Source organism: Clupea harengus, chromosome 1, assembly GCF_900700415.2.
Source record: "Clupea harengus chromosome 1, Ch_v2.0.2, whole genome shotgun sequence".
Lineage (NCBI taxonomy): Eukaryota > Metazoa > Chordata > Actinopteri > Clupeiformes > Clupeidae > Clupea > Clupea harengus.
In genome coordinates this window covers 23,258,619-23,278,927 of record NC_045152.1, presented here as the reverse complement: position 1 = coordinate 23,278,927, position 20,309 = coordinate 23,258,619, and the positions used below count along the sequence as shown (strand labels likewise).

The following is a 20,309-nucleotide window of genomic DNA, read 5'->3' as shown; positions in this document are numbered from 1 at the left end:
AACCACGACAGTGGCAGATAAGGGTTTTTCTGTAAGTTGTAGCCGTTACAGTGTTTGTTTTCAAAATGCCTGTGAGATCATCGCTTACAAACCAAGGGTATCACATTTTCACAAAAGTGGCCAGCCTATTTCACTACTATTGCATGTAATGCTTGTTACAGCCATCCCCTGATGACCTATGAACAACTTCAAAAAATGACATACAAGCTGAAATTTTGAACGTGGAAAGCTGATGCCATCACACATATCTGAGTTTCATCGCATTACGGTAAACGCAAGCTGAAAAATTATGCCAGTTACAACTGTCCCCGGTCTCCCTTATAACAGCCTCAGCTGTTAAAACTGAATTTTCCCTTCTCATGCTTCCTCTAAGTACAAAAACGTGTAACTGTTCCAATAAACCACAAAATGGTAGTACAATCCCCAAAAACAAGTTTTAATATGGTTGAATTAATGTTTATACATAACCAATCGAATTGAAAAATCTCTGCAAGAAAAGTAATGCTTTGTTGCCGTCACCCTGGCTTTAGTCATGTTGCCTTAATCATGTTGTCTGTCTCTCCAATGTGCAACTTCTCTCCAATGTCCAACTTCTCTCCAATGTCCAACTTCTCTCCAGAAGTTTCTGGCCTGATTCTCTGTCTCCCTTCGTAATGCATGCTGCCCAGCTTTATGAAGAGAATTATGGACAGGATCAGGGATCCAATCTGTGAAGGGGAAAGCATACACTGTCAGCTCAGAGTGTCCTAACACTCGAAAGAAAATCACCAAACTCACTGAACTTAAGTAACATTCAAAATCTGTAGAAATCCGCATTTATATAGTGCTTTTCTACTCAAAGAGCACTCAAAGCACTTTACAGATTAATGCCTCAACAATCTACCCATTCACACACCGATGGCGGAGGCTATCGATGGCGGAGGTTCAGCGTCTTGATCAAGGACACTTTGACACTTGGTGAGGAGTCGGGAACGAACTAGCAACCTTCCGATTGCTGAACGACTCCTCGACGTCCTGAACCACTATCGCCCCCCCCCCCCACACACACACACACACACACACATATAGATAAATATACCGTTACCATCAATATAAATATCAATTTTATAAAAAAACGTATCTTTTTCATTTGTTATCTGGTCCAATCATTGGGCATGTTACTGGAACATGTCAACGTCTAAATTAAACTGTAATTTACCTCAACAACACCCATGACTCCTACTGCTGCTCCCAATATCAAACTCTCGCTCTTGATCACAGCAATGACTTTGTCAAAACAGCCCTGTGAAAGGAATAAAAACACGCTGATGACAACATCAGTATAGACCAGGGGCGGCGCCAGGGGGGGGCTAGGGGGTGCTCGAGCTCCCCCTGGATTAGCCATAGCACCCCCATAGCACCCCCAAGAAAATAATGGTTTATTTATTATTGTTATTTAATTTCATTCTGCGTTATTTATTGTGTGATAATAATATTTAACTCACAAAAGAAAATAATAACAGATTGAAATGAACAGATTGTTTTAGACACAGAGCAATCATTCTGTCATTACCTTTGACCCAATTTTCACGTCGCACTTGTGAAGGTTGACGTTACTGGACAGTTGAAGGAGAAAGCAGCGGTGTGTGGTAGTTTCAAGTTTACAATGCATCGGTTTTTGCTACCTAAATGTCCACGTTTGGAAGAACGATTAAGAAACGAGAGTGACGTAGAAGAAGAAGCAATGCCAGGGGTATCTGGTGTAGATTCTTAAGGAGAGGAACGTTGTGGTCAAGGAGGTCAACCCTCCACCACTACTGAGGGTGCTAACCATGGTGCTAGCAGCATCAGTGACATTAGCATTAACGCTCAGGATGGTCCGAGAAGACCAAAACTCCAGAAATGTCCACCTCGCATGTTTGGAGTCCAACAAAGGAGTTTTTGTAAAAGCTGTTTGGAACAGTTTGCGTGGTTGGAGTACAATGTAACTAAGGTATTGTTAGCTGTGTAACATTAATGAAAGCTGTCTGATTTGTTGGATGCTTTGATTGCTCTGTGTCGCTTAAGACTCGTTTCTGTTGATTAGTAGCGAAGATGCCCTTTTTTGCCGAAGATTTAAACTTTTTGCCTTTTTCCTCTTTTTAAGATTTTTTTTGGAGTCGCCTTAAAAAAAATCAGAGACTCTTTAGCCCAGGGCAAGCAGTCTGTCTTTGTGCTAGGTATACATAAGGTTTTATGTGATTATTGATGATTGTGAACTGAAATAATATATACCTTTTAAACACATTTCTGACTCCTTGACTGTTTTAGTTAATTCTATCTGCTAGTCCAAGATTAATTTCACTCTGTCTGACATGGTAGTGGTCACCTGGCGCCCACATTTAACCCTCACTACCACAAGTGTTTTAAAGTAAGTTAAGTATTTGGGATTGCGGACTCTATAACATGCTGTATGCCTTTTGTCAGTGACCGTCGCGGAAGTAGCCTAGATAATGATAATGATAATGAAATCGGTTTGTTTAGCGCTTTTCATGGACCCCAAAGACGCTTCAGAGAGCAAACATGTAAACAGATGATAGACGATATGGTGGGGAGTTGTTGTAGTAGTAGAGAACCATGTGACACATAGGCTAGCACCCTCGCTAAAACGCGAGCTCCCCCATAGCACCTGCAGAAAAAAATGTCTGGCGCCGCCACTGGTATAGACACAGGCCCTAATTTCATTGATGGGCAACGAGCAAAACAATGAGCAAAGTCTGTCGCGCATGAACTAAAGCTATCGTGTGGCGTGTGGGAGCATTGCGCTTCCCCACCATTGTTCTGCTTAAAATCTTTCTCATGGTATTAGATTTGCAAAATTATTTTGGCAAAGTGATTAAACAAGCTTTAGTTCATGCGCAGCAGACTTTGCTTGTTGGCAGTTGCCCACAGTTTTGGTTGTCTTTCAGATTGTCATGGCAAGTTTTCACTTGTGTTGTGCTTCACAAAACAATGAACCATATGTATCCTTTGGTTTCCTGTTATTGTCCGTCTCTGTCTCTGGAATGTTTACATCCCATGGTAGCAATTATTTGTGTCAGCAACATTTCCGTAGATATATTAAAAATGTATGTGTCATGTTGTCAGATGGAAATCTGATGGTCCAGATAATGCCTCTCGTGTTGACACACGTCTAGCAGAAGGTATCTTGTGGTCCTGGTTTGCAGAGGCAAGACAACGAGGAAAGATGTCTAATCGTCCTTTTGTTAAGACTATACAATGTGTTTGTAACCACAGTTTAGGGCTTCACCTGCTTCACCTCACTTCAAAGAGAGCTGAGCCCCGCTTGCAAGATGGTAAATCTGCACAGGTTGTTGTGTTTGCGGTTGGGTCAAAGTGACAACAAAACTTGAGACAACTGACATCTAGTAAAAGCTGAGTTCCATTTGGAGTGACGACTCGATCACGACCAATCACATATATTTGAATATACATGCAGGCGATATCGACTGAACTGCCGCTCGGAAATAGAGGCAGGATTTAACAGGAAGTAAACAGTGCACAGAGAAAAAAAGAGATGAAGTGCAAGGGAAGTGCACAGATGCCAGCCTAACTGAACTGCACATGAGGGTTCCAAACAGTGGAAGGAATTGGTCCACCAATGCCTTCCCTGAGTGTCTCAATCATACAGATGAACTGGACCCTAGCACTACCCTTGGCAACCCACAACAATGGCGGCAGTGCAAGAGCTACATGAAGCGATACAAACAGTAGTAGCAACCAGGGCATACATTTCGCAGACAGCACAACTGCCATGGCCGTCGTTACTCCTCTTTCTGGCCTTGATGCCCTTGTGAATATTGTATGTTCATTTGGCCAATGTGGCCTTGGCGCCCCGCATGATCTGACAAACCACTGTACCAATAATGTTAGCGACAAGGTCATTGTAAATCTACCCGTTGCGTACTTTAACAAGCTATAACTTACTGTCAGTTACTGTCAATTTAGCTGTCAGTTCTACTGTCAGTTCTGTTGATAGATAGTCATGCTGCGAGTTGTGCTGTCAGTTCTGTTGATAGCTAGTTATGCAAGGAACGTTATCTAAGGTTATTGTTAATCAAATGAAGTTTGTATTCCAGCACAATGAAGTCAGCATTCCCATATAACGTTACTTTGCCTTTGCATAACACGTAGGGGGGTGCGGGGGCAAAGGCTGCAAGGCAAAGAATATGTTAAGTGCAGAACAGTCCAATATTCTTTTTATAGCAGTCTAATATTTGTAGTTCTTTTTATTAGTTCTGTGAAGGAATGTTTGCTGGAGAGAAGACTGGTCATTTTGCTCTAGTACCTGTGGGTGAATAAGGTTGGGGACAATGGTGGTGCCATCACAGGACGGAGAGTTTTTGTTAGCGCAGCAGGTCTTTGGATAAGCAAGCCCAGTGGTCTGAGTAAATGTGGATCCCACAAAGTCATTGGTAGTGTTCTCAAAGCCACAGCATTTGAACTAAGGACAAACATGGAAAAATACAGGTAGAGCCAATCAGTCAGAAACAGAGATTGACACTTACTCAAAGAGTTGATGGTACGACTTTCAAAATGTAATCACAATAATGTACGTGTGTCCTGCACTTAAAATGTTTGTGCTCAAGAGGAAATATGTGCCCTTTTACCTTGGTCATGACAACATTCCATGCAGTGGAGATGGGGTCTGGAGCAGACTCCCCCAAGTAAAACTTTTCCAAGGACTCCTTAAACTCCCCAAACAACATGAATTCCACCTAAGGCACAAGAATGGCACCATCACTTAAAGCGTTATGTTCATAACGGGGGAGTAGGGCAGCGATCAACAAGGAGAGTGAGCCAGTGCCAGATATTCAAAGTCATTGCATACATTCTCTGGACAGCTCACAGGACACTTACCGAATTACTGTACGCCATGACAACAAGTATGCCGATGACCTGTGCAACAACCCAGATCATCATACTCATAAAGAACTGTGGAGAGAGAAAGGATTTGTCCTAGCTTAACATTTCAAGGCAACAATTTAGTCTAGACATTTTTCTGTAAAATGACATTCAGTTGTTGTAACCTTTGTAATAAAAATAATGAAACACCACATGAACAAAACAAAAAGTACATCTACCATGTCCCAGTTCTGGCTTTTACCTCTACATCATTTCACAGTCGGACTGTTGTGTCCTCATCCTTCTTGTATCATTCCCCAGCCCACTCACCAGTGTCAGGAAGCAGCGATTCTCCTTGCCGGCCCCAAAACACCCCATCATACTGGTGAAGCTGAGGATGGAGCCCATGGCAATGCAGATATAGCTGAGGTTGACGAGCTGCATAGAGTAATGGCCCATCAAGTTTACTAGTGTGGCCGCTCCATATCTCATCCATGAACCCAGGCCAATCAGCATAACGCCACTCAGCTAGGAGACAGGAGGAATGGCATATGTTGATGTTAGGGGTGGATCGTAGAGAAAAGTCCTGTAGGCGTAGCCTGGCGTGTGTGTCTGTTTTCAACATGCTTCAAGTAAACGTGTAAACTTGTTACGAAGATGGCCACAGCAGTCATGTCTGGCCCTGTGAGAACTGCCTATAGAATCCAGTGTAAACGGGCATAAAAAGATGCTATACTACAATTACTAGCCTGGCTAGGATCAGCCACAGTCCAAAGACAGCAACACTAACCACAACAAGAATGGTGTTGTGCTTGTAATGAAATTTCTACATATTAAGTTACGTATTTCATTTTTAAAGCAGGCCAAATTAATTAATTTACTTTGCCAAGATCTGGTGAAATTATGACTCAGTTCTATAAAAAAAAATAGGTCTATCCTATCCTCAACTTTGCTCACATGAACCATGTGTATTTCTGATTGTAACCTGTAATAAAAATCACTTACCAATTTGGAAGCAATACCATTAACAATGTTAACAATAATATTGCACTGTAAACAATAACATTATCAAACAAATATGGGAACAGCACCACTGTGTTAAACCAATAACAGCAGGCAATGAATGGTAAACACATGTTCCCAGGCAGTGAATTTAACCTATTCTCAAAAATCCATTATTTATTAATTGAACTATACATACCAAAAAAGCCTGTGCAACATGGTGCATCAGATTTTCGATGAATAGAAAAGACTGATATTTCAATACTTACGAATATCACTGCACAGGAAAATACCATTGAATACTTAATACATAAGTATGTCCGACGTCCAGCCATCTTTGCAAGTATGTAAATTGTGCTGGTATTCGAAGCTATGAGAGGACATAAAGTTATAAGATTGCTAGCCAACGACTCCCAAAAACGACAAAATTGTTGTTGATTTAGTTTACACAAGAATTATAATTTGTCCCTACTAGCCTATTAAGCTTGAGATGAATTTACAGTTCTTCGCCAACACTAACGTCAATCTTCCCCGTTATGACAACGTGGCTGGCCAGTGTTAGCTTAACTATCTGATGCTAATTTAACATTTTTCACAAATCGCTTTATTTTCCAAACATTCGAAAGTTGCTCAGAGTGCAATGTAATAATGCTGCCTCAGTAAAAGTAAATACGATTGTAAACAACTTTATATGAATGTCAAACATTAACTAGTAAGCTCACTTTAGCTGGCTAAATGTGATCTTGATAGTAACTAGCACACGATCAACCTCCCGCTAACGTCAGTCAGCTTCGGAAACTAGCTAGCAAGCGGCATAGTATTAACCTATTGCTAGGATTATTAGGTAAATCTCTGAGCTGCTACCTATCAATTGATTTAGCCTAAGCTAAATGTAAATGTTTGCGTAAGTTACTTACTATAGGAACATGTGAATTGGATGTTAATCACAAGTGTTGGGTGCTCATTTTGAGGCCCCGCTTGTTTTAGTTAGCTTGGTGCTAATAACCTTTACAAAACTACAAAGGTGAGATGAACACATTCCAGAACTCAGTGTTTACCATGGCAACAGCTGCAGAAGTTCCAACGCCCAATGTTCATGGTTGATGCTAAAAGTTGTCCACAATTTGTCTTTATCCGTTTAACATGTATTTTCTTTACAAAATAAGAAAAGAAAAGTAAAAAAAAAAAGAAAGTCATTGTCTTTAAATGAGTGTGGTGTTAAATCAGTACTTTATTTTGCTGGGACAATAACAGGAGACAGGTGTCAGTAGACTTCACCACTTGGTCATCATTGTTTTTTTCTCCAAGATATACATTCTTTGGCTGACATAAGTAGGCCAGGTGATTTAGACCTGTCACCTACTAATTTAAAGTGCATATTTCATTGAAAACACATTCCATTTGTACCTACATTTCATGAAAACCGGAAATATGGACATTTAAGAAAAAAGGATTTTATTCACCTTTCCTCAAAATTAAAACATAATCTACATCCAAAGTCATCTAAGTACCCTACACTCCAAAATTTCAGTGAAATCATTTTAATTTCCCCATAACAATCCATATGCAAAATAACTTATTTACACTATAAGAACACATCTGGATTTTTAGATGTATATTACGAAATATAAATCCCTGCCTCTTAAACCATTGGAAGTCCCAGCCATGGTCTTCTATGAAGACCAGTTTTTGAGTTCTTTGTTTTTGGCTTGTCTGTATTGTGCGAACTGCAAAATGTTGAGAATGCCTCCTCTTCAGTGAACTTCCTTGATCAATCCAAGTGTTATTTGGAGTCAATGTGGCAATACAAGGACATAGAGACAACCATTGCAGAGATCTGGCATGAAACAAGAGAAATCCTCTGGTTATGATGGATTCTTCAGACCCAAACCACACAGACCAGACCATATCAGTGCACAGATAAACCCACAGTAATTTTGTCTAGAATGTACAGTTAATACATCATGTTCAAGCTTTAGTGCATCAGTACTGTTAGGTTAGAAATATATGTAGGTGAGACAGAAAGTGTACCTCTAAAACAGCGATCCCGAGAGCCACACCTATGATCACGACTGCATTTTCATCAATCAATGAAACCAGCTTGTCAAAGCAACCATCAACTGCCTGTAAAGACATTTATGAATGAATGACACAAGTGACACAAATGAATGATGGCAATGCAGTGCGGTCAGGCTGAATGTCCTTAACCTCATGTGACCATAAAACTTTGTGCACAGAGTAAATTACCGAAGTCTTTGCGTTCTCTCCAGAACAGGAAGTTGAGGTGCAGCACGGTGAAGGGTAGGTCCCACTGGCATTGACAAATGGAGACCCTGTGAAGTCTGTATAGTTGTTGAATCCACAGCATTTCAGCTAATGGGCAGGAAATACAGTAAAGACAATTATTCATTATATTCATTTACTAATCTTTCACAATTACACAATCTCAGATGATGATCTCCTGATCTCCCACAGAAAGGCAGCATTTGCCTGCTAATAACAACTTTCTAGTAACCATATGTGAACAGAAATGAACGTAACTGTGTCAAGTGGGTGGAGCTAGCCAACCAATCCTATCCTCACACAGGCTGCAGTAAGGACTCATTGTGAAGTCTTCATAATGGAGTGATTATATATTGAGATTTGAAACATCTAAAAAAAACTTCAGATTCTCCCTTGCAAAAAATATTATGAAATGATTATCAGTGAGTTAACTAGAATTAAGGCTGTTGCCTGTTTTTTGGCAGTTGTTGAACCAGAATCTCCAAGCTATCTGGGGTGAAGAGCAATATTACTTCTGGGCCTCATTATATTGTTCGTTTGTTGAACACAAAAGGTACGTTTAGTTTTCATCCAAAGTCCCTGCCCCAATAGAGAGATATATAGGACATGATTTACAGACCACTCAGAGACTGGATTTTTCAGACCATACTTTAAATTCATGCCTGCTGGAATGTGGAAAGTATGTTGCTGTATATTATATTATATTACAAAAAATACAATGCAAAAATTAAAAATGATTGAAACATACTTTAAACTTATTCACAACGATAATGATACCACATGGCAGACTTAAAGTAGTTTTGGCTGAAAACTACCATGCTAACTACCTAAAAGGCATGCAAAAACCTTGTGTCCACCACCAACAGTCCAGTTGGCTCTAATAAAATCTAGTTGGCAACATGCTAACTGGTGTCTTTTGGCGATATAGTTGGCAATGTTGTGCTGTAAAAGCTTTTCTTACATTTTCAGTGTTCACTTCCACCCCGGAACACAAAACTACATAGTGAATATCCTGAATAACAACTCATGTGTGTATCTAACCTCCACATGACCATATACCATCTAAATTAGTTGCCTATGAAAACATTCCTCAAAAAGTGACAAATTATTACTTAGTGTTGCTTTAAAGCCCTGGATTTTTACATCAGCAAAGCAGAAGAGGATTCCCATCAAATGTAATTTTAATGTAGGTGACATTAATTTCACAATTACAGAAGCCCCTGACTTTTTTCAGCTCTTAGCTTTTAAACTCTGAATTAAAACTTACTGTGTCCATGGTTGAGTTCCAAAGGCCTGTTACATCAGGATTTTCTCCATACTCTTTTTGAATGCCTTCCACGATGTCAACGCCCAGTTTCCTGATCAAGTCTTCGGCCTGAGAGGTACACAAGACACATTACACCTCTGTAATTATTCTCCTCTGTGGCACAGCTAATATTGTAGCAGTGACAATGTGTGGGTGTGTGTGTGTGTGAATGTTGTTTTGTGCTATCTTACTAAAGGTTTGAAGACCAAAATGACCACAGCTCCAGCCACCTCTGCTATGAAGACCAGCAACACTATAATAAAGAACTGTAGAAAGAGGAAAGGTGGTTAAAGGGGAAGCAAGAAAGGCTATCTGTTTTCTTTTTAACTAAACTTGGCTGTATTTGCATCACACCAGGAAGTTAACACATATCATGACACAAACAATCATTCACCACAGCACCCCCCTTCCTTGCATCACCAGCACTCTAGATTCGTATCCTTAACAATTAATAGTAACAGCCTTCTGTGTGCCAGCAAATGTTATTTGGAGGACACAGTGAGACCTGCTTTATCTCTCAGAGTATATCACAGACATATACTCTCCCCTCTACTCTTGGTCATTTTTATTTTTGTTTAGGAAGTACCTTTCACTATTTTTCTCCGTTAAACCTCTCAACTCTGGAGCACAGATGGAGTACAGATAGCCTTTTTGAGAACAATATATACCAACCGTACCTGTCTTTACTTAATAAGATCCACAGGCTTACCATCAGTAGCATGCACTTGCTCTCCTTAACGGCTCCACAGCATCCCAGGAAGCCCAGGAGCAGCAGCACAGCACCCACAGCGATCAGGAGGTAGCCCACGTTTAAGACCTGGTTGAGCTGTGCCGGTGCACCAGGAATCTTTTCCAGCAAGGAAAGGACAGAGCCGCTGTCCACCTTTACCCATATGCCCACCCCCAGGATCGCAGCTCCAGCCACCTGGGGTTTGAGGTGAGGGTTGCAAGAGAGGCATGGTGCGAGAAGACAAAGTGAGAAGGGAACATGACTCCAGTTGACTCCAGAAATGTTTACTAGGACTTTGTTATTTTGAAATGTTGGACTGTAACATTCCTTGTTGGGGTAATATTCATTGACATCATTTTGTTGTGGGAAGGACAAAGGGATGAAGTAAAATTAAATGGAACTTTCCGTTCCATATCTGTACTTAGGGAGCAGGAAAAGGACATGTCATACTCTTTGAGTCACCAAAGATTAACCTAGAACTGAGCAGGAAGTGGCCACAAGAAACCCCTTAGAAAGACATGAGTTTAATATTTGTAACCTCTGCTCTTATCTGTTGACACTCTTGCCCTCGAAACCCATTAAATAAAGAATGTGACAGGTGTCGCCTGAAAAAAAAAGAGAAGAGAGGGAGTGTTTGTGAACTTACAAAGATGATGCCATTAAAGGCAAACATCACGACTTTGAGAAATCCAAAGCAGCCCATTCTTGAGGTCACGATTTAATCCTGGAACATGAATACAAGGAAGAGGAATTTGTAAGTAGTTTCGTAAGTAGTACTCTAATCTTATCTCTACACACTTAGAAAATGAATAGATAAAACAACATTAGAAAAAGCACATTTGAAACCAACAGTAAATCTTTTGGTTATACATAACTCATAGTTGCTGTGGTGCACTTTGCTATGTCACTCATTCACTTTGGGTAAGCTTGTGCAGTCGTTCAAGGTTTTTTTATTTATTTAATTTAATTTAGGGCTTTAATAGTCTATTCGATAGGGAAGTGAAGATGACAGAAAATGAGTGGGAGAGAGAGATAGGGTGTGGGCTTGAGGAAATGACCTCTGGCCAGAATTGCATCTGGGTCCTTGTGGGCACTAGACCCGTGTAAGGTATGGGGCGGTGACACCATCGTTCAGGTTTTACGCAGGGCCATTTCCTCCTATCCGCGTCCATATTCACAGTGATGTGTCTATGGTGGGGCAAAGGGACTCAGTGTCTATGTGACTTTTGAATGGGCCTCAGTTCAAACCATGGTGATATGAGGCCTGTAGACACCCGAGACACAGAGACGGCCATCCTTCCAGTGACACAAAAGCCTGATTCATCATCCATTGAAGGTGCAGCCTGGTTTACCACCTGATTGAATTTTATTTACATTCTCTCTCTATTTCTCTCTCACCCACACACACACACACACAAAACAAACACTCACTCATGAACAGGATCCTACTGGTTTAGGTTTAGAAAACATACAGCACACGGAAGTATACCCGTCCTTTTCCTGTTTTCTCAACTGTCATCATTCAAATTGACCTGTCTGGTGAGGAACACATTTACAGATACTTTGTACAATCCCTACTAAGTTATCTGTGATACTCTCTCCCCTGCCAACAAAAAAAAGTGAACATTTGTGTGAAAGTGTGAAAATGGGACTGTCAAAGGAACTATAAAGAATTCACAGCTCTGAAATATTCATCTGCTATTTGACAGTTTAACTATGTAAATCTTACCATTTTCCATTCACCAAGTAAACTCAAATAGATGTTATTAATGACTGATATTCCGCTGTTGTCATGGTGCTTATCTTACTTGCTTCGTTTGGATGTCAGACTCATTTGTTCCAGTTAGGTGAATTTGGTTTCCTGAAGTTTCATCTGAGCCTCATTTTAGTCTGAGTGTACTCTGGACCCTGAGAGTCTTTTCACGACTAATGAAGTCACCACATTATACAGCTAGTAAGCTGAGGGGCTCCTTGGAGAACAAATAATTAACTATTTCCACTCTTTAAAAATGTGGAGAAGACAACAAGATGCAAAGAGAAACACATTACTGTTTGGATTTAACAACCAGCTCCAACCAGTCCAAAACAAAACCACATAAGAACTACATTTATATCCCATTTGGTGTTTCTTGTAAAAGAGGTCGAGATAAGAGTGGTGGTCAAAAGACCAGGACAATATTTAGCTAGCAACTCATTCATCACATGACAGAACCCAACATTACTGGAACATTGCAAGCAGTGCACTCCTTCACTCCACCCACATCCCACACTTGAGCAATTCTTAAGTTTCACCCAACACTGCAGCAACCATAAGAAAGATGTATGTTAATTAGCTTTTAGACCAAGAGAGTGTGACATATTTCCAACATTTCCCATTAACACTGTGGCTGTGACATTAACAATTGTTAGCTGCAGTGCTGACAAACTAAAAGAGGATTTACTAGCAGTCAACAGAAGTTACAATGGCCTCAGTATACCCCTATTTGAATAGCAAATCAACAAGACACCTGCAGCCAAATCAGGTAAACAAGGACAATGTAGCTAGCAGCCCCTTCTGACCAGTTCCTGGATGCATGAAGTAAATAGTTCCCCCGTACTCATACCCCACATACCAGATAAAAGAGCGCTTTGTTTGCCATACAGGCCCCAAGACTGATATAATGGACTCTGTGTCCTTCTCTTGACAGGCACTGTATGTCTGTGGGGCAGCCTAGAGGACACACACCTGGTGACAGGTACTTCCTGGAGAAATGGTGATAACTACTGTATGCATAATGGGCCCAAAAGGGGGAAGGATACAAAGATGAGGATAAACACTGGCATGCAAAAACATCAATACATAAACTTCCACCAGAACTTTTTCTCTTCAGTATTTCCTGTTCACTTGTAAAATGGTTTTCCAGATTATGATTCATATTTATTATAGATATGTCGGTACTGAAATTTCTCTCTCTGATGTAGTCTCTTGATACATGGACATCGTTCTGGCACACCACACACTAAATGAAAGTTTTACGTCTTTGTCTTGGTGGAATTAAAATGACAGATGGTAATCCATATCACACTGACTGAAACAATGACACAAAACACCTACCTGCCCTCAACAACTAATCAAAATATAAATAATGTCTTGTAGTACATCTGAAGGCACAAGAATAAAATGCCATGTTATGAATTGTATCTATTCATCAGTAGGCTTGTGTCTTGTAAGTCTAAAGAGAGCGGGTCTTACCTCCACTGAGAGATCTTGATTAGAATATTGTGTGATGTTTGCGTGGTATCTGTGCGTTTCCTTTTCAATGCTCTGTAAACGCTGCTTTTATTCAACTGCTCATTCACAGGCTCCGTCCCTCCCTCTCTCCCTCTCCCTGTGGTGCAGGGGCTTGGTTATCAACAGAGGAAAGGGAGGGGGGGGAGCTTGGGTGTTTTCAGGTGGGAGTGATTGCAGGGATGTCTGCCCTCCCACTGGAACCGGTCTCTTTCTGGCGAAGAGAAAAAAGGGGAAGGGTTGCACCTGTAACCAAGGCAATATTAAAGTCACACACACAAATCCTCTCAGCATGTTAGTAAAATATCTTCTGGTCTATTTGTTTCCACAAGATCATTTACATAAAGACCTATGGTTTTGGTATTTACCTGTGTTCAGCACTGTTCTATGACCAATACTCTACCAATGACTGTGCTAGTTAACAACAGCCACAGCCTTTGCCCAACACAGGCAGAGGCTCTCTGTGTTCAGTATAGAGCACAGTAGACCTAAGGCTCATGCATCTTCCACGGACATGAAAGGCCTGAGTGAGCAAGAACAAATACAGGCAAACACAGATGAAAAAAGCCACTGGGTTTTGCATTGTTGTAGATCTGTAAACACGCCACATTAACCATAACTAGGCATCCAAACAATGGCTCTGACGAAGACATAAGCGGAAACTGGCATTTGAAACTTTGATAACAGACTACATTTACAAAGGAATTTAGAGTGGGGAGGTTGTGTATTGTAAGTGCGCTGTGTAGAATGGCCAGTTATGTCCCTGCTCAAACTGTTGACATGCATAAAAAAAAAACTGAAAGTGTGAAAGTGTGATTGTGAAATGTGCTTTTTCACTGTAAGCATGTTTCGATGTTAACTAGAAGTCACGTAACATCGTCCACAAAAGTGACAGATTACACTAGATTTAAAACTATCAATATTTAAAATCAAGATAAAGGTTACCGGTCTGCTGAACATGGAACAGGCATTCTTACCACTTCACTAAAAATACTCCAGTTGTACAACCTAACCTATTTGTGTTTCCCCCACATTCTCATTTGGAGATTGCTGAGTATGGTGGGTTTGGCAGCTAAGCACACACAGTGTTACATGATTCAGTTCATTTCTTTTTTTATTTATATCGCTCTACTGACAACTGAAATTGTCAAGGAGCTTTACAGAGCCATGAGATGGCATTATGGCCGCATACGGACAGACTGTTCTGTTTCACAATACTTGTAAAAAACATTACAACTGTTGACCCAAGAACTCCAAGAACTAGGCTGACGAAAGAACTACAGTAAGCAATAATGGATGGTGATGTTCGTTTTCCTTAAGTACCTATGCGCCCCACCTTGCCCCTCAAGAAAAAGCTTGTGCAACTTTCCATAGTGTCTTATTATTTATTTATCCAAAACAATTCTCTTTGAGGGTACCTGTACATTCTCTATTCACATTATATTCACATATCTTACATATTTTTCATTGCTATGATACAAGCAGAGAACAAAAGAAAATCATATAAATTATGTTGTTTGTTCATTTCATTTCTCAAAATTATAAACAAGGTGAAACCGCTACTGCAAGCCCCACTCTAGACCACTGTAGACACTAGAGAATGAATGAATGGATGGGTGGAAAGGCAGTCACAGATACCAGCATACAAACCAAGACATATTTGGTTTACATTTCCTGAGAGTAAAGGCAGCTCACACAGCTTCTAGAGGTTTCAAAATGGGAAGGTTTAGATGGAGATGTCCATGTATACATTTTTTTTGTTACAACACTGCCACTTGATGGAGTGTGACTGTCAGAGGAAAGTCTCTGACTTTGAACTGCATCTCTTCAAAAGCAAGGTTTAGGTTAAGTGGGCCATTCGAAGATGTGTACTATACTAGAAGAACTTCAGTTGCACAAGAGCCCTGTTGTCCATTGATGTCCACCACAAAATGTCTGGTATCGTGACATCCCTACTAATAAAAGAGAGTTAATTATGGATTTTGAAATTACTGAAGATGTCAGATTATTTTTGTTAAATGTCCCATCAGGATGTTGTGCTGAAAATCATCATATTAACTCAGGTGTAACGGTCACAGTGGTCTCATGTTCCTTTTATGTGGATGTTGTCAAACAGGAAGTGCAGAGGTTCTCTCTCTTCTGAGAGAAGCCCTCTGGATTAGGCCACATGCCCCAGACGCACAGCCTAGGCAAACCACAGAGCTGAGCCCTGCTCTAGCCAGTGGAGGCCATGTCCAGCCCAGTCTAGCACCATCAGAGGTAGGGGACCGCACAGGACGTTCTCAATCAGGATGCCTGTGGGCACCGAGACTGGACACTCTCTGGAAGGTTTATATTGTCCCTTCACACCTTTCCATTCCCCTGGTTCATCTCAGTCACGTCTTTCCATATTGCACTTTCGACCCTGTCCGACCAGTTCTTCCTCTCGTTCTTTCTTTCCTTCTTCTTCTTCTTCTTTTCTATCATTCTATCCATCCACCTCTTTGCTAGTCCTTGTGGCATCTGCAATGCCCCTTTAGTGTTTATTTTCCTCAGACGGCCTGTTTCTCCGGGTGGCTCTTGAGCTTGTGGAACTTGACACTGTCCAGCTTCTCGAAGCGTTTACCGCAGTGCTCACACGTGAAGTTGTAGTGGGCCTCCGGGGTGTGCTTCTTCATGTGCCAGTTGAGGGATGCGCGCTGCCGACACTGGTACCCACAGATCTCACACCTACGGAGAAAGGAGGGGGCCAGGGTAAAAATCACAGAGACAGGGAGGGAGAGATAAGGGGGAGTAAGAGAGGGGGAAAGGGTGAGGGAAGAGAGAGGAGGAAAAAGACAAAGACATCGCCTGAGAAACAAGTAAGAAGCCAATGACATGTGTGGTTCACAGTGGTTAGAGTGGCGTTAGTGTATGACAGATCATCACTTTTTCTCTTAAAGACAAACATCAGCATATATCATGTGTACGTGTGTGTGTGTGTGTGTGTGTGTGTGTGTGTGTGTGTGTATATATACACAGACTGGAAGACTAGACTCACTGAAGAGGGGTTTCTCCTGTGTGTGTGCGTCGATGCACCTCCAGGTGGTTCTTCCTCTTAAAAGACTTCCCACACGTCTCACAGATGAAGTCTCGAACACCTGACGGAGGTGAGGCAGCACACACAATCCAAATGAGGTGAAGTGGGATGGGGGCTTGCAAGGGTTTTAAATGCTCCTGATTAAGAAGCATACTTGTGATGACAAACCAGTGCTGTGTTCAGGGTTATAGGAGATGGTATGGGGACACCACTACCACAGATGAGAGTGCTACACACAGAAATGTCAACAGTTATAGATGCCTATTTTTAAGCTCATGTAAATATGAATGTAATGCAGAGGTCCATAGAAATAATGTGTATCTATCCATAAAAATACTGTATGTTGTTGTTTTTTTTTAAATGGTATTACAATAAAAGTAAACTGTTGAACAGCGGAATTGGAAAGAAACTTTTTTTTTTAAAGCAAGCAAATAAATAACTGGAAAACAAACTAGCAGGACTGCGGTACCATCATACCAGTGATAGGCTGGCTTTGTTTAATAAATGAATGTGACATCTGACTGGGTCTGAATATACACATATGTTTGTACCCGAGTGGATGATCATGTGGCGATGCAGGTGATTGGAGAGATAGAACTTCTTGCCACAGCCTGGGTGGGGGCACACCTTCGTCCGTCCTTTCCTGTGGACCAGGTTGACGTGGTTCTACCAGATCAAAGCCAAGCAGAATTCTGAAGACTTTATGAACTGCATTTACCATTACTGCAAACTGAGTACGCACACAATTATTTATCAAGGGGCTTTCTAAAAGTGAGAAAACATTGGCTATGCTGTCTTTCAAAGGCCACTTACATTCAACAGAATTCAAGTGCAAGTGAAGATCTGTACTGTGTGGGTATTGTGCACCCCGAATAAAACCGTTTGTCCATGACTCCATAATGTTTCAAATGCCTGCCTTGGGGACATCTCTATGTGTAGTGTTTGTTTGGGCCATAGAGCACCTCACCAATGCTATGAGCCAGCCATTGCAACTATCAGTTTCATTCAACTTTCCCACTAGTTTAAGCGTTACGCAAACAAAGAAATGCGTAATGTCCTTTACGTATGGACATAGATTACACACCTTTAGCAAACACACCCACATACTGTACGCCACGAGGCGTAGCTCACCTGAAAGCTACTGATGGCCACATACACCTGACTGCAGCCCTCATAAGGACAGTGGAACATCTTCAGCATCCCATCTGCCTCTATGACAGGACCTCGCCGCCTCCTCTTCGACCTGCCACAGTAACAACAGGAAGGTAAAGAGCCAAGTCCTAACATGACGTTTTTTTTTTTGCCTAAGTGCAGTCGTAACGGTAGTGAATTATAGTTCAAGTTGTAATAACTTAGAAATAGACCCCCTAACTAACACTAGACACTAACACTCGTGTGACAACGCCTCTGAGCCAATCTTCACTGATAAACCCTCTCCTCATCCTCTCCACTGATAAACCCCCTCTTCATCCTCTCCACTGATAAACCCCCTCTTCATCCTCTCCACTGATAAACCCCCTCTTCATCCTCTGCATTGATAAACCCTCTCCTCATCCTCTCCATTTCCTTCGCTCCTGGACAGCCACCTCCTCCTACCTCGTCAGGCCACGTTGCAGCTCCTTGGTGCTGGGACTCCTGAGGCTGTGCACCTCCTCGCTGGGCTGGAGCAGCTGCTTCTCTGCCAGAGCTGCGGGGAGAACAGAGTTATCCACTATCCCAGTGAAAGCTGCCATCAGTCATCTGTTATCAGTGTGATGGTATTTTCTGCATACACCAACAGTGGGCCTACCGAGTGGGTCTAGTTATGTGTCGTTAAAATGAGTAAAAGATTATCTTTTCCTCTGGTGGTCAAGTGACAACATGTCTACTGAAACTTTACAAACACTATATTAATTTCATTAAAAAATACAAACAGACTAAGTGAAGAGTTTTTTTTGCCTATCTATTTACACTGTCCATCCAAAAGTACATTAAAATGCATGTGCCTTAAAACAATACTATTGAAATCTATGCAAATTTAACACCCACATGCATTCAGATGTGATGCACAAAATGGCATTTATCTATAGGATATGATGAAAATGTGGTGAAATGGCAAAAACAACAAATGTTTTCGTTTTGTCTGACAAATATTTGTATAGTAATCAAAATGAGCAGACTTCTAACTGAACACTGACCAAATTACTTTCAATCATTTAACTGTATATTTCTGAATATACAATTATTTAAAAATATGTTTTGTGGCCTTAGCAGCTTAGCTGTAGGTCAAAGCACACACGAATACAGCTGGTTTAACACTGGTTAAACATACAATTAATAGTGTTAACTTTTTTAACATGGAAGCAATACAAAGAAAGTTTAAAATGCCAGTGTCCTCACCTGCGACAGCATCAGTCGAGTCGGTAATGGAACCCCTAAGGCCAGCTTCCGCCTGACACATCTGGTTGTAGGCCATGCCCTCTATGACAGTGCAAGTGACCTCTTCGCCATCACTGGAGCCCATGTTGAGCTGGATGCCCTCTGATGCCAGCGCTTCATAACTGGGGCCAGTGATGATTATGAGCTGGCAAGAAGAGAAAGAGAGGCGGGTGCACCATCATTACCACAGAGATCATGAAGCGGCTAACGCATGACACACATAGATGCTTTGAATGGTCTGGGTGCCCTTCATTAAAATCTACCTCACTTGACAACAGCAGCCACCATGGGATCATGCCTTAATTTATTCCCATTTGTATCATTTAGCAAACGTGTCAGGCATAAGTGGTTAGCTAGCAAATGCCCTTTACCGTATTGAAACTGATCTCATACCTCGTATATATGGGCTGTACCAGACAGATAAACTGTCAGTTTCATGAGGTAAATTACCTAAAGGCAATTTCTGGTCACTGGAAGAAAAAGGAGTGAACCTGGGCATAATTAGGACTCCATGCTTACTCAGGTGTGCACCTACCTGTGATGCTTCCAGAGTGCCCCTCTGCTCAGGCAGCTCACAGCTGCTAACGACAGTCTGCAGTGTCTGAGGCTCAAACAGCTCCCCCGCCTGGCCCTGCACAGGAATGGCGCCCTCAGGATTCGCCTGCAACAGGGTGTCCCCAGCATCGCAAGACCCATCTCCACTTTGGACGGTCGGCCTGTCCATCAGGGCTTGTGTCACGACAACACACTCATACCCCGAGGGTACCGCGTCTGCCCCTAAGCCTTCTGCAACCATGCCCAGCTGCCCCACGCCGTCTTCCGTCAGGTCCTGCTCTCGTCCCACGTCCACACAGGAGGCCTTGTGGTCGGGCTTGTCTAGGCCCTGGGCTGCTTGGTCCTGCATCACCACCTCCATCTCCCAGACCGGCTGGCTCTCTGCTGTGTGCTCAGTCCCTGACGTGCAATTGTGTGCGTCGCTGGAGGCCGCTGGGAGTTGGGTGAGGGCGGTGATCTGGTCATTGTGGCTCACAGTGACATGAGCAGCCTGGGAGACATCAGTACTGGTCACACTGGAGTCACTCAGCTCTTCTGTGAAACAAAAGGAAGGGGGAGGGTGGCACAGGTACATTTACATTTACATTTAGTCATTTAGCAGACGCTTTTATCCAAAGCGACTTACAATGTATACACATTTTACATTTACACTGATGGCACACTGCACATCAGGAGCAATTAGGGGTTCAGTGCCTTGCTCAAGGACACTTCGACAGGAAAAACAAACTAGCAACCTTCTGATTACTAAACGACTTCTTTACCTCCTGTACCACTGCCGCCCAGGTACAGAGTACTCACTGAATATTCAACTTAAACATGACATTTA

The 20,309-nt window shown here is 41.8% G+C and overlaps 3 protein-coding genes across 3 annotated transcripts; all 3 read right to left on the bottom strand.

The window, feature by feature from the left end:
• Positions 1 to 422: 422 nt before the first annotated feature.
• On the bottom strand, positions 423 to 6,987 carry LOC105898570 (tetraspanin-16-like). The gene is made up of 8 exons (XM_031580645.2): positions 6,783 to 6,987; positions 6,135 to 6,235; positions 5,194 to 5,391; positions 4,879 to 4,953; positions 4,629 to 4,736; positions 4,307 to 4,462; positions 1,199 to 1,282; positions 423 to 707 (listed from the first exon to the last, which is right to left on the bottom strand). The coding sequence occupies exons 2-8, from the start codon at positions 6,198 to 6,200 to the stop codon at positions 531 to 533; spliced, it is 864 nt and encodes a 287-aa protein (XP_031436505.2). The 5' UTR covers positions 6,201 to 6,235; positions 6,783 to 6,987; the 3' UTR covers positions 423 to 530.
• Positions 6,988 to 7,072: 85 nt separating this feature from the next.
• On the bottom strand, positions 7,073 to 13,744 carry LOC105898717 (tetraspanin-1-like). The gene is made up of 8 exons (XM_012825763.3): positions 13,417 to 13,744; positions 10,831 to 10,908; positions 10,164 to 10,379; positions 9,646 to 9,720; positions 9,416 to 9,523; positions 8,113 to 8,238; positions 7,897 to 7,989; positions 7,073 to 7,702 (listed from the first exon to the last, which is right to left on the bottom strand). The coding sequence occupies exons 2-8, from the start codon at positions 10,885 to 10,887 to the stop codon at positions 7,649 to 7,651; spliced, it is 729 nt and encodes a 242-aa protein (XP_012681217.1). The 5' UTR covers positions 10,888 to 10,908; positions 13,417 to 13,744; the 3' UTR covers positions 7,073 to 7,648.
• An 804-nt stretch (positions 13,745 to 14,548) lies between these two features.
• On the bottom strand, positions 14,549 to 20,075 carry LOC105898569 (zinc finger protein 653). Its single transcript, XM_031571841.2, has 7 exons — positions 19,464 to 20,075; positions 18,890 to 19,073; positions 18,107 to 18,197; positions 17,642 to 17,753; positions 17,062 to 17,176; positions 16,472 to 16,571; positions 14,549 to 16,161 (listed from the first exon to the last, which is right to left on the bottom strand). The coding sequence occupies exons 1-7, from the start codon at positions 20,055 to 20,057 to the stop codon at positions 15,984 to 15,986; spliced, it is 1,374 nt and encodes a 457-aa protein (XP_031427701.1). The 5' UTR covers positions 20,058 to 20,075; the 3' UTR covers positions 14,549 to 15,983.
• Positions 20,076 to 20,309: the final 234 nt, after the last annotated feature.

What these genes read in the sequence shown, in the direction of transcription:
- LOC105898570 (XM_031580645.2), bottom strand. Translation starts at nt 6,200, where the DNA reads ATGGCTGGACGTCGGACATACTTATGTATTAAGTATTCAATGGTATTT. An exon ending in TTTCCTGTGCAGTGATATTC is followed by an intron (nt 5,392 to 6,134) that starts GTAAGTATTGAA and finishes CCTGTCTCCTAG; the next exon opens with CTGAGTGGCGTTATGCTGAT. An exon ending in TCATGGCGTACAGTAATTCG is followed by an intron (nt 4,737 to 4,878) that starts GTAAGTGTCCTG and finishes CTTGTGCCTTAG; the next exon opens with GTGGAATTCATGTTGTTTGG.
- LOC105898569 (XM_031571841.2), bottom strand. Translation starts at nt 20,057, where the DNA reads ATGTACCTGTGCCACCCTCCCCCTTCCTTTTGTTTCACAGAAGAGCTG. An exon ending in GCACTCTGGAAGCATCACAG is followed by an intron (nt 19,074 to 19,463) that starts GTAGGTGCACAC and finishes TCTTCTTGCCAG; the next exon opens with CTCATAATCATCACTGGCCC. An exon ending in CCACATGATCATCCACTCGG is followed by an intron (nt 16,572 to 17,061) that starts GTACAAACATAT and finishes CACCTCCGTCAG; the next exon opens with GTGTTCGAGACTTCATCTGT.
- LOC105898717 (XM_012825763.3), bottom strand. Translation starts at nt 10,887, where the DNA reads ATGGGCTGCTTTGGATTTCTCAAAGTCGTGATGTTTGCCTTTAATGGC. An exon ending in GCAAGTGCATGCTACTGATG is followed by an intron (nt 9,721 to 10,163) that starts GTAAGCCTGTGG and finishes CTCTTTCTACAG; the next exon opens with TTCTTTATTATAGTGTTGCT. An exon ending in TCGGGATCGCTGTTTTAGAG is followed by an intron (nt 7,703 to 7,896) that starts GTACACTTTCTG and finishes GTTTCATGCCAG; the next exon opens with ATCTCTGCAATGGTTGTCTC.